At 55.0% G+C, this 13,170-nt stretch overlaps 1 protein-coding gene across 1 annotated transcript in view; it reads right to left on the bottom strand.

Moving 5' to 3' along the window:
- PLXNA4 (plexin A4) overlaps nucleotides 1-13,170 on the bottom strand; it is a 426,671-nt gene that overhangs the window by 68,234 nt on the left and 345,267 nt on the right. The window contains exons 10-12 of the mRNA XM_025471690.3: nucleotides 11,736-11,936; nucleotides 4,413-4,509; nucleotides 3,802-3,992 (exon numbers count right to left, since the gene is read on the bottom strand). Coding sequence (XP_025327475.1) covers nucleotides 3,802-3,992; nucleotides 4,413-4,509; nucleotides 11,736-11,936 — 489 coding nt within the window. The remainder of the gene's footprint in view (nucleotides 1-3,801; nucleotides 3,993-4,412; nucleotides 4,510-11,735; nucleotides 11,937-13,170) is intronic.

The raw sequence follows: 13,170 nt of genomic DNA, 5'->3' as shown, positions 1-13,170 counted from the left end.
GTTCAAATCGTCTCATTCACCTATTTTGTGGAAGAGATGAGGGGATGGAATGTGATCCGTATTGTGACCAGGTGATTCATAGAAAATCAAGGAATAAAACCTTGTGGCATTTGTTCATATTGTTCCATTCTGAAGGAAAATTCATACCCTCAGCCCTCTACACTATGGCAGCCCACCCCGTTTTCAAGATCCTTCTCAAATGTCACTTTTCCATAACCAGTTGTTCTCCCTCTCCGCTGAAATTTTATGCTCCTTTCATGGTAACAGTGATTTGTGTCTGATTCCTTGTCCTTCAGATCCTGAGTCTTGGGATGCAGGGACAGTGTCTTACTTCCTCTGGACTTTTCAGTGATGGCACCATATCTATTTCTCAAGTTGTCATTGGGTTGAAAACCACAACTACCGAAGCATCTTCCTGGATTTAGAGGAGCATTTGCCTTCATTGTCTGGCTTGGTTTCTAACAGAGATGGGTTTAATTTAGATTTCACCTCATATACTGGCCAGAATGACAGGCTTTTCTTCCAGAGATGTCACTGTTGGTGTTGACTCATGACTGAAATGTTGGGAATCCACACCCCAGGGCCTGTTTTGAGGTAGGTGCTATGGACAGTTGCCACAATCTAATTACGACATCCCACTTAGTGACCTTAGTGGTAGAAGACATTCTGTGCCAGCCTCTCCTGGCATCCAAAAGATCAGAGAAGGGCACATTTCCCATTCCTGGTGTCTCTCAACACCAGTACCTGGATCTTGGCCAGTGGCAATGGGATCACAACTGAAGGAGCCCAGACCACCCACCTCTTAACATCACCTACTCTTTCCACCACCAAAGGTCACAACTGGGGGGTCTACCCTGGAGGAAGGTGGGAGGGGGAAGTAAGAGAAACGAGGCTGGAGGGGCAGCCTTGCTGGGGAAGGCCATTCACCTACAAGTTAATACATTTCCTTCTTACCCATGCCTGTTTGTGAGTGAGCGTGCACGTGAGTGTGAAGGTTTCATGCGAAAACCTTCATGTTCCCATCGCAGAAAGACAGGTCCCCTGGAGACACGAGCCCATTTCTGTGTGCGGGAGGTGGGCAGATGTAGGGAGGGCCGGGAGGGGGAGTGCACGTTCTTCCCAAATGCCTGCCCAGCCCGTCCCCAAAGCCCCACTGGCACCTGGCAGCAGCGGCTGCATGATATTCTAGCCTTGGCGTGTTGTCCTGAAAAAGGAGCTTTATCTCGGGCCCAGTCCTTGGTTCCCCCGGCTCCCCGGAGGGCCAATGCCAGTATGGAGCCAGTAAATAGCCTCCGTCACAGGGAGATTTGTTTAATTTGCCGTCTCCTCCCTGTGATTTTGTTGGTCTCAGGCCAAGAAGAAAGCAAGTCTCACTGTTTGCGGCAGACACACCATTAGCAGTCACGCGTGGCAGCCCCTGGGAATGGTTCCGTGTTAAGGGCTCTGCGGGTGGGGGTGGCTGGGGAGGAGGGAGACGGGGGCAAGCCCAGGGCTCTCCTTCCACGGATACTTCTGTAGGTTAAATGCATGTCTTTTGCCCCAGTTTGAGAATTGCTGTTGAGATTCCTACCCATGCAGGAGACTGAGGTAGAGGCTGAGGCCACCTCACTGTGTCTAGAAGACCGGGGGTGTGGAGGGTGAAGGGGCCAGAGTGGGGGACACATACAGAGGGCCACTGCTGAGGGCCTGCCTTGCTGGAGGAAGTTGTGCACTCACACAGGTCAGGCTCCCTACCTGTTTTTACACATCCCTGGTGTGTGTGTGCAGCATTTGTGAGTGGAGGGGTGAGGGAATAGATCTGGGAGTGTCTTTCCTCTGTGGTGAGAGAGAGACTAGTCTAGCAATCCAGACACCTGGGACTCAGGACCTGTCTGATATAGGCTTTGGTGAGAGGACTTTAGCATTTCTTTCTTTCTTTTCTTTTTTTTTTTTTTTTAAGATTTTATTTATTTATGAGAGAGAGACAGAAGCAGGCTCCATGCAGGGAGCCTGAGGTGGGACTTGATCCCAGGACTCGAGGATCACACCCTGGGCTGAAGGCAGGTGCTAAACCGCTGAGCCACCGGAGAATCCCGGGACTTTAATATTTCTGAACGTTGCTCTTTGTATCTGGGAAAGGAGGCTACAAACCCTGGCTTTGGCAGGCATTATAGCTCAAATCGTGTCCTCCCCAAAAACATATGTGGAAGTCCTAACGCTCTGTACTTCCAAGAGCCTTATTTGGAGAAAGGGTCTTTAAAGACCTCATCAAATTAAAATGAGGCCATTCGGGTGGGTCCTAATCCAACAGGACTGGCATCCTCATATAAAGAGGGAATTTGGACAGGGACACACAGAAAGGCAAACGAGAAGGGACTCAGGGAGAAGATGGTGGGCTGCAGGCCAGGAGAGAGGCCGGAGCTGGTCCTCCCACAGAGCTCTCTGAAGGACGGGTCCTGCCCACACCTGGGTCTCAAGTCCTAGCCTCCAGAATGAGAGACAAGGAATTTCTGTCTCTGAAGCCACTGACTCTGTGCTACTTGTTGTGACAGCCCTAGGAATCATGTCCGGGTGGCTGTGAGGATGGACAAAGTAAGGGATGTGGAAATATTTTGCAACTGAAAATACCTTGCACACCAAATTTGCCTATCATTGTAGCAGCCACTAGTAGATTATCAGACACATGTGTTTGTGAAACCTTGCACAGAGCCAATACCAATCTATCCTTATTATGTATGGAGACGGGGCTGAGCTTCCTTTCCTCTTTTTGTCTCTGCCCCTTTTTGCTTTGTTATTAAAATCAGCATCCACTGTGGCAAAGAGGCGTTGTGTACCTACAACGAGCAAGGTGTGCTGTGCTAGAGGTACAGGGGGTCCCCCTGTTGAGACATGCATGCCTCCTCTTTGCTTTACCAGGGGAGCATAGTGCTCGTTTCGGCAGCACATATACCAGGGAAGCATGGGAGGTGGTGCCTGAGGGGGTCTCTCTATTGAGAGTGGGGAGGTGGAGATACCAGGTGACCTACATAAACCCCAGGGGCAGTGATCCCCTTGGCCTAGACATGGATGGGAGTAGCTTTAACAATGCGGATGATGGACAAGGAGGATGGCGAGATCCTCCTGTGCTGGGCCTGGAGCCAGCAATCTGCATGGTTCTCTCAGACAGTCCTTGTCTCTCCTCCGTGAGATGGAACCTTAGGACCTGTTGCACAGTAAGGAAGCTGAGGCATAAAGGTGGTGATAAATCAGCCCCGGGATACCCAGCAATTAGCTAGCAGAGCTGGGACTCGAGCCTTGTTCTCTGCATGTTTAGCTCTGCCCTGGCCCTCACTGCTCTTTGCTCCAGGGCCTGTGTCCCCTGGGCCCTCCTGAACTGTGTTCCAAATCCATTTGTCATTTGTCATCTCTCTGCTTAGGTCTTGCTTTGAGTGAGTCCTGGGTTCTCACCATTTGCACCCTCTCCACTTCCAGAGGCGCTGCGCCCAGCCTCTGCTCAGGACTAACTGCTTGGTGAGGCGGCCCCCGATGGAGCTTAACAGCCTCATCACTCAGACTCTTAGAGACAAAGGGAGAGTGGCCAGGACTTGGAGTCATTTCTGACACAGCTCACGTGGAGACTCCAACAGGACAGCTGAGCCCCTCTCTGTTTTCAACCTTCCTTGGTAAGGAAGCAGCCCTGGACCAAAACCCGGGCTTCTGGGGAAGCTGGGCAGGAAAACAAACACGCCCCCAGCCAGCCAACCACCGTGGTGGCTGTCGCCTCAGCGACGCATGGCTGGCAGGGCCCGAGGCCACGCAGAGGGCCCAGAGGCCCAGGCTTACCTCTGTGATGCGCGGGTTGGTGCACCTGCTGTTGGCACCCGACAGCTCCAGCCACTGGCTCTCGTGAACGGGGCAGTGCTGGCGCAGAGTGCACTGGCCCTGGCTCTGGCACCAGCCGCACTGGAAGTCCGGGTCCGCCTTGAGGCACAGCCCGCAGCTCTCTCGCATGGCTCCGCACTTATAGAGGTGAACTGCGGGCGGGGGGAGGGGGCAAGAGGTACTCTGGGGTGAGAGGCGGAGCAGGAGGGGGTGGGCCTGGGGACAAGGAGTGCAGTCCCCACCTCGGATGCTGAGACACAAGCAGCCTTGTTCCTTTAGCCATTCGGACATGGAGGAGACCAAAAGAACCCCGGGGCCTGGTGCGCCACTGGACGGGGAGCTGGGGCTCCCTCCAGAATCAGCAGGGCTCCTGCGGCCAGTCCTACTCACCCTGCGGCTCCCAGAGCCACTGCCCACAGTGGGCCCACACCTGAGAGGTCACGGAGCAGGGGAGAGGTGTAGAGGGCAGGCTCCGAGCCAGAGGGAGAGGGACCCCCCCCCGGGGTGTGGGGGCAGGATGGAATAACACCTGCCCTCTGTCCTGCCTCCCCACCGGGGCCCACCATCCCCACCTTTGTTCTGAGCTGGGTTATCGATGTTGAAGTGCCCGTTCCACACGACCGTCAACTCCACAGGCAGATTGTTGATCTCCATCCCTTCATAGGAGTACTGCAGCCAGGTTGCAGGTAGGAAAGAAGAAAGCTGGGTCACAGGGATTCCTAGGGAGAGCTGGCTCTTCAGCCTGCGGACCCCGGGAGTGCTCAGGCCTAAGGATCTGCTATATATGTGCTTGAGTGCATATGGGGGTGCACACTCGGGGAAGCGTGCCTTGGGGGAAGGATAGGGGCAAGGGGCAGGATACTAAGGCAGGGGAGGGGTGAGGCCTGGATGGGAGACTGTTTGGAATGTGCATTCCCTGAGCAGATTACAGCAAGCGACTCCTCCCCCTCCCACGGACGCTGGCTCACAGCTGGGCTTTCCCAGCATCCTCCATCCCTGCCCAGGGGAACCCTGCCATTAGGCCCCACCAGGCGCTTGATTCAATTTGGGAACTTCCAATTTCTAGGGCAAATTCCAAGGAGGTGGGTGTTTATCAAAGACCTGGAGAGGGATGATCGATTCCCAGGCAGGGGTAGAGGGTGCAGGCACCAGAAATGAAGGGGCTGAGTTGAGGGAGGTTAGGAGAGAGGAGAGCTGGGTGGGGCTGAGAGGTGAGGTGGGAAATCCCTGGACACCCTAGTGGCCAAACCTGGGAATGTGAGCCAAGACTCCAAAGGCACCCACTGGCTCAAAGAGGCCAGGCCTCAGGTCCGTGGCTGGCTGCCCATGGGGGAGCTGCCTCTAGGCCTGCAAGGGGGTGCGGGGGCGCTGGGGGGGTCGACGCTGGGTCCTGCCTCCCTGCCCTGCCCTCCTCAGCATCAGTGCCCCACCTGGCTGGGTGTCGGCCCTGGGACTGAGTGCTGGGGGAGGGGGAAGAGAGGGTGAAGGGGGAGGTGCCAGCCCTCACACCCCAAAGCCGCCTTCTGATAGTGGACACTTCCTACTCTCCAGAGAAGGAGGGGAGGGTAGGTGGCAGGAACTCCGAGCCTGCCCAGGGCAGCATTTCCAATCCATACCTGGTGATTTTCTCATTATTCCACCAGATTCTGCCCTCCACAGGGGGTGGATGGAGGAATGGAACTGAGATAGGCTTTCTGTAAAGGAGGGGCTGAGGGCTTGCAACTTGCTAGAGGGGTTCAGCCCAGGAGACGTGGTGTGAAGTGGTGTTTGCCGAGCCAAAGGCTCTTTCAACTTAGCTGAAGTTTGGAGGGGCTAGGGCATGGGGGTCTTGATGGGTCTGACGGAGGCAGCTGATGCTCCCTCCTCGGACTAGCTAGCTGCTAGCTCCCTCACTAAGAGGAGGGCAGCTTCAGAACCTCGGGAACACACAGCCTGGGGAGGGGCTCCGGGCCTGTCCTGGTGCCTCCCCCTCCGGAGCCTATTCATGGAGATTTCTAGAGGGGATGTTTGTGATCCTAATCTGGGGACTTGCCCTAAACTCCTGAGTTACAGCATGTGCTCCAATGTGAACAGGCCGTGACGCTGTCCTCATACACAAGTGGGATGGCATCCAGTCTTCTTCAGGCTCTACCCTAGCACCCCCTAAGTTTTCACTAACTCCTGGGAGCCACATGCCTAGACCAGGGAGCCACGTTCAGTGTTTCCTGAAAGTGACAGTGGCTTGCACTGTACCATCCGCACTCCCATAGAATTGCCCATGTGACCCGCGAGGCCGGAGCCCAGGCCCAGGTCTGCGCTCGAGCCATAGAACAAAGCAAAACTCCCCAGCCCCGCAGAAACAACACTGGGGACTCTGATGATTGCCCAACTCAGCTAGTGACTCAAATCTTTTGCCATGTAGTGTGGTAATCAACTCCCCAGAGATTTTGTTCTTTGCTTCTGGGCCAGGCTAGGTCTCTCTAAGGCATCCCGAGCTTTCTCACAAAAACCTCTTCCTCTCTGGACTGGTGGTTCTCGGGGTGGTCTGTGGGCCCCATTCATCAGAATCATTTAGGGGGCCTAGGCACAGATCCCAGGGCCTCCCCCTAGACCTGCTGGACTGGAAATTGGGGATGCATTTCAAACAAGCCACCCTAGTGATGCTGGTGCTGCAGGAGCTAGAGAATCCCCACTCCTTGCAGGACGTGTGTGCAGCAGAGGTGTGCAGGAACAAAAGAGGGTGGGGGACAGTAGGTAGGGAAGGGGAGAGGGAGGAAACACTTTCCCAGATCTCCCTCCCAGCCCAACCTCCAGCCAAGATCCACTTCCTCTCTCCCTTCCCATCTCCCTCCTCCTAGGCGCCAGTGCAAGAAAGGTGCAAAGGCTGGCTTCCGGCTGTTCCAGCCTCTACCTCTAGGATGGATGCTGAGGGGTAGGGGGTGAGGGCCAGCTAAGTCAGGATCCAAGCCTGGCTCCTGCGTCTCAGGCCCGGATCTAGTCAGGATTCAATGTGAAAGCAGCGGGTGGTGATCAGAGGCCTGCCAGCCAAAGATCAAGAGAACCTACAGGCCCTGAAGTCCCCCAGAGAGCAAGGCAAGAAATTCTGCTTATGTATGCACGCACGCGTGTGTCTGTGTGCACAAACGAGTTCACACACAGCCCACCTGAGAAGAGCTCAGCGTCAAACCCGTACTAGCTGTGTGTTCATCCGTGCACGCACTGCCACAGAGTGGTTCTGTCCGGCCCACCCGTGTGAATGTGAGCCAGCGACGTAAGTCTTGGTTTCCCTGTTTGTAAAGTGGGAATCACAAACAGGACAGACCTAACAGGACTCTTTGGGGGGTGGGAGACAACCCTCGTGGCTCTGAGCACAGTGCCGGTCACGTGGAACGAGCACTCAAGTATTATTGTGTGTTTTGGTCTGTGTGTCTCCATTTGGGGATGCTGTCCAAAAATATGTTTGTGTTCCCCATGTTTATGTTTATGTGAAGTAATAATAGCAGACTTTTATTGAGTGTTTATGCGCCAGACACTTGGTACATATGGAGATGTGTGCATAGGAGAATGCTTATGTGTTCTGGAGCGCATGTGTGTGTTCACATGCACTCACTTTTCGAGGAAGATTGAAAAGGAAAGGCTTCAAGGATCAGCTATGCCGGGTATTGCTTTATCTTTTTATGGCTCATTCCAGGGATCTTGACGATTAAATATTAGAGAAGTCATTAACCCTGGGTGCTCCCTCCTCACCTCCTCTGTCTCTAGGGAGGTCACTCTCATTCCTGGAGGCTCTTTCCCCATGATCAGAGCTCTGCAGCAGGAGGGGACCCACAGCTGGGGTGTCTGGACCACTGGCTCCCATCCCCCAGGACTCCCCACCTCTGCTGCACTTAGCATTTATAGAGCTCTCTGTAATCAGCGGGCAGTTAATCTGCACAAAACCCAGAGCTTTCAGGCTCTCAGGGGCCAGGAGGTTAAGTGTCTCAATCAAGGTCTGGCACACCACAGCCCAGCTAGGGGATGACGTTGCTCATTACCTTGGGAAAGTGGTGAACTTCTACCTTGTAAAGCAAAGACAAGACCTATATAATCTGGACGGTCTTTCCTCTAACCATTCCCTGTTCTGAGCTCTGAGATAGGGCGCTGACGAATTCTACCGCTCGGGTGGACAGATCCATATGACATAAGAAACGTGTGTGTGCTCCGTGTCCACCCCAGAACCCCAGAGGGCTCAGCAGACCCAGCCGTGTTCCAATAAAGCAGGGAGGGGGCCAATTACCTCCCCATCCCAATTGTCCCCAACCCGGTCTCCCCATCTTTGTTTTGCACGGGGTGGATTGGCACACGGGGAGAAGACGGGAGGCTATGGCGGGTCTGTGGAAGCTGGGCCTGGAGCTGGCTGCCCGCTGCGGCCACTTGCTCGCGTGATTGCCAGTGACTGAGAGGCGGGTACTGGGCACTATTATTATTAGCAGTGCTTGTCATTCCCCTGGAGCCTTGGTCTACAGGAGGCCAAGAATACCCACAGTTGCTCCTGCCTCCAACCACTGCCTGTGAGCTGCCCTGTTTTCCTCCTATAAACCCCCTCACCCCAACCAGGGCTACAGCGATGGCTCAGGGACTGTCCCTGATACATGGGCTGGAGGTGACCTGCTGTCACCTCACAGCCAGGGGGAGTTTTCTTGGGCTACTTTTCCTTCTCCGCTCTCCTCTGAGACCTCTTTGTCACCTCCCCTTCCTCTGCCATCACAAGCCTGGACTTTTTGTTGGATTTCTCCACCCCACTGCCCAATTCCAGAACACTCAGGGGTTTAGGAAGTGAAACCACATGCCTCCTTCCACAGTCCTCTCTGAGGCATAGCAGACCTTGTTCCCAGGGACTGCACCCAGGCTGGGTACAAAGTGCTCAGTTGCTAGTTTTTGCCCAACCTTGGATGGCTGTGTGTGTGTGTGTGTGTGTGTGTGTGTTTGTGTGTGGTAAAGCTGGATTCAAGTTCTGAATTCCCTGCTTACTTGCTGTGTGATCTGGGGCTGGTCATATGCCCTCTCTGGGCTTCAGAGATGCCCTCTGTCGCAGGATCCTACTACATCCTCCCTGAGGTCTATTCCTCCCCTAATAGTATGTTGTCCTCTATAGTACTGTAACTATGGTAAAGGAGGCCTGCCCCTGATTATGACCCCAGAGTTTTTTTAGGAAGTCACTCGATGGTGAGTGGCATCCTGGCCCAGTTCAGCATCTCAGCTGGGGTCCCTGAACAGAAACAGGGGCTCCTAGGAAAGGTCAGAGCTGAGCCCCCCTGGATGCATGATTGCAGCGGAGCCTACAGGGGATTTTTCCTGGAACCTACCCTCTGTGGGATACACCTCCTGTTGCCTCAGTTTTTAAGACTTTAAAATGGTACAGAAAAAACTCTCCCATCACCTTCTTCACGAAGGTGAGGAAAATAAAGGTGTTGAAATAAAAAAGGCTGAGCTGCTTTGGAGCAGCGATTTTGGGTTTTGCCTACTGGCCCCCAGTGGCTGGGGGGCCTCAGACAGACTCCTAGCTCCAAGTGCCGGAGTTCAGGGTGCGCCCACCCCAGCTCCTACGGGGACTGCAGAGGGCTGTGCCAGGAGCCTAGAAACCATGTCCTCTCATTGGTGGCCAGAGCCTCGGGCCCCAGGTCATGTTTCCACCATGGTCCTGGGGACGTGGGAAGTCTCCTGGAATGTGAATTGTCTGAGCCCCTGCATTCAGGAAGCCAGCCAACTGGGCAAGAACCCCATCGGGGGCTGAGGGGTTGGCCCTTGGGGCTGGAAGTGGACTTGACCATTGTGTCTTGGGGCATCAGGCTTCCAGATGTGAAATTCCTGCGTAAGGAGCTATATGTGACTAGCAGATTTTGTAAATCCTGAAGATTGGACGTCAGACCATCAGATGTCCAGCAGTGCCTCTCCTTGACTCCTTGGTACTGACCAGGATGCCGGCACAGGTACCCCCCGGAGGTGACCCAACCACTTGTCAGGGTTCCATTTTACACCTTTGTTCCCCGGAGGCTCCGACTTTGCCCCCCTCGGTCAGGACAATGTGACCCCTAGTGGGCTCATTCAGGGAGTCAGGCCTTGCTCAGGAGTGCTGAAGCCAGTAGGCAGGATAGAAAGGCAGTGGGTCCCAAGGTACTGAGTTCTGACCACGGAGTTTGTAGGATGAACTCAGGCTGCTATATGGGTGCTCTTGTCTATTTAACGGAGCCAGATGAAGCCCTGGGTTGGTGAGGCCGAGTCTTGTAGTGTCTGGGAAAACAAGGTCTCAATCGTCAGAGCCCCTCCTGCCACCTCTGAGACCAGGTTCCCAGGGCAGTGTCTCTGACCAAGTAGACTTTTCTCTGTGGTCTAAACCCCTATCTGCCCTCCACTGACTCATATGGGGCTCAGACTTTTTTCTTCCTGCAGGAACTCACTTATTTGGGGGAGAATCACTAGAGCCAAACCCTTGGGGCCAGTCTGGTTGGCCTCAGGATTTATGAGAAAACAGGAGGTGTTTAATATTCCATTTGCTTGCAGGTTTAATCCAGAACGCTGCAGAAATCTGCCAGGATCCTTGGCTGCTGGGACAGGAGGGGGATGTGCACACGAGAGCTGTGGGGACACATCTGGGGTTTCAGAGGTTGGGCCACGGTTGTCTGTTCCATCCCTGTAATGCTGAGTGACCTTGGGCAAACATGTGGGCCTCTCTGAGCTCCATTTACCCCCAGACTTTTTCCTGCAGGGAGAGTGAGGTGCTCCCATGAACCGCTTTGTCCAGGACTTCCCTGCCCCTACATCGCATCCCAAACACAGTCACCGTATAGAAGTACCCAGCAGCAATGGGAAGGATGAATGGGAGGCAGTGTGACATAGGAGGGGACCTGAATCCAGACCCAGCCCTGCCCCCCGCTAGCTGTGTGACCTTAGACATACTGCTTTTTTCTGGGCAGGCGTGAGTTACCCTGAGGTGTGTGGACCTTCAGCCCCTTCTCAGGCCTGCCTATATATTTAATTTTGTGTTTATTACATTTTATTCTTAAAAGAAGGTCCCCCAGATCAGATCTGTCTCAGCCCACAAACCTAGACCTGCCCCTGCTTCTGGGCCTTCAGTTTCTCATTTGCTCAGTGAGGAATACTACTATTAGGGTTTCCTACAGCTTGAAAATACTATGAGTCTAAAAGCCTCATGAGCTTTGAGCATCTGTGTGTGGAGAAAGGGAATGAGAGAGAGCAGAACTGTGTCTGGGAAGACCTCAAGGTCCGGAGAGGAGCAGCGGGACAGGAATAGTCAGGGCACACTGCGAGGTACCCAGGAATCAGGCGAAGGCCATCGGCAGCGGGGCCTGCTGGCCTGTCATGGTCGGGCATGGACCTAATGTGGATTTTCTAAACATCGGGCAGGTTTGTGCTGACCTGAGCTAGCTCCACCCTGTTCCACTGCTCCCTTTGCAGGTGTTTGGTCTCAGAAGGCTTCTGTGCTGGGAGCGGCCTCTGTGCAGGTGTAAAGGTAGCAGTGGGCCTTTGCAGGCCCCGACGAGGCCCTCAGGGCAGCCCTGGTAGGAGCGCAGGGCCCAGGGACTCCAGACTCGTCTCAGGAAGGGGGACGGACACGGGTGTTTCTAGAGCCTAACACGCCCTGCAAATACCTCTGGCCACAAACAGCGGTCCCATGGCTGGTCCCAAAGCTCCTGCCACTGCGGCCCCTGCCTTGGGCAGACACGCGGTGACCTCAGAGCCCAGCACTGTGCCGGGCAAGCGGGGTTGGAGGAAGCAGTGAGGCAGAGAGTTGGACTGTGCTGTGGGTGTTTGGGGGAAACCTGCAGAGCCCAGCTGACGGGGCTCTCGAAAAGAACAGTGATGGGGCGGAGCGGGGGTTCAGGCGGCCTGGGGGAGGCAGGGCCGCGGGCACTCACAGACGTGTTCTGGCACTGCACGCTCGAGCTGTTGAAGCGCAGGGCGGGCACCCTCTGCTCGTTGCCCTGGATGCTGAGAACACATTCGTAGCCGCGCTGCCCGGACTGTGGCTGCGGAAGGTTCTTGGCCTTCAGAGTGATGGGCTTAATCACTTCCACGGGCACCAGGATCTTGTCCACTCGCAGCAGCTGGGGACAGTCCTGGAACAGACAGCAGGTGCAGGAGCTTCTCCAGACACAGCCCAGATCTTTGCCCTGCTCCACCTTCCCTCGGACATACCCACAGAAGGCTCTAGACACTGCTGCCCCATCCCCAGCCTCTATGTGGGAGGGAATAGGTCCGAGAAATCCCAGATCCCACAGTCACTGTCTGGAGGCCACTCCTCACTGAGGTTCTCCCCCCGCCTTCTTCGGGTTCCATTTTAATACATTCCAGACTCTGAACTCCCGATTGCCCCCTCTCAGCATCCCTCCCACCCTAGCAGAGACAGACTCTGCTGCTGGGCGTCCCATGTCCCACTTTGGGCCGATGACCCCTGTGCTTCAGACCTAGGCTGCCAGGAGTTGGGACAGAGAGACCCACCAGAGCTTCTGTACAGTGAGCCCTGGGCCCTAGCTCTAGAATGTGAGTCTGGACCACAGCAGGAGGGCCCTGGAGGGTCTTCCATACATGGCTGAGATTTGGCAATTGGGAATGTTCGGATATGAGTCCCAGAGACCTTTTAGAATCCAGAAGCTTCTGACTGCACTCCGTGGCTGGCCTGACCCCAAAGAAATGCCCCTCTGAGCAGGTACATGGAGAACCTCTTGGATGCTTACAATGAGCATACTCATCCCTCAAACTGAATGGGGTCCAGAGAGCCTTGGGGGATGGAGGAAATGACTAGGCCCTTTCCCCTGAGATGGTAAGCTCTGTCCATGAAGGGCTGGGGGGGAAATGGGGCCAAATACAGAGTGAGGGTGCTCTGCTCTCTGTCCAGAGGTGGGACCTACCACGGAGCTGAGCTCTGAGGACCTGGGTGGAAGAGAGTCAGTAATGCAGGGCCTGACTGGGCATGGGCAGAAGTGAGGCTTTCTGAGACACAGGGAGGGCCTGGATCCCCCATGTCAGTCAGTCAGGTCCCCCATCCCCCAGACTACTCCTGTTATGGTGCTGTTTGGGGCATGCTGGGACAGATGACTTCTGGGCAAGTTGGCCATCTCAGGCACGGCACACACATCCTTCCTGGGGATGCTGCTGTTGGCTGAGGCTCCTGGCCTATAACCCTAGGACTCCTCCCTGACAGGAGAAAGTGGAGAGGGTATAGGGGGATGGCAGACTGGAGGGTCTTAGGCAATCAAGCAACTGGCAGCTGCTCCTCCTGGGTCTGAAGGCAAATGCGAGCCCCTTCTGTCATGGAAACGGGAGGGAGAAGACCCACACTCTCATGCCTGC

The sequence above is a fragment of the Canis lupus genome, chromosome 14, assembly GCF_003254725.2.
Source record: "Canis lupus dingo isolate Sandy chromosome 14, ASM325472v2, whole genome shotgun sequence".
In the NCBI taxonomy this organism is placed as follows: Eukaryota; Metazoa; Chordata; class Mammalia; order Carnivora; family Canidae; genus Canis; species Canis lupus.
Note: the sequence above shows the minus strand (reverse complement) of the source record. Positions and strands in the feature narration are given on the sequence as shown.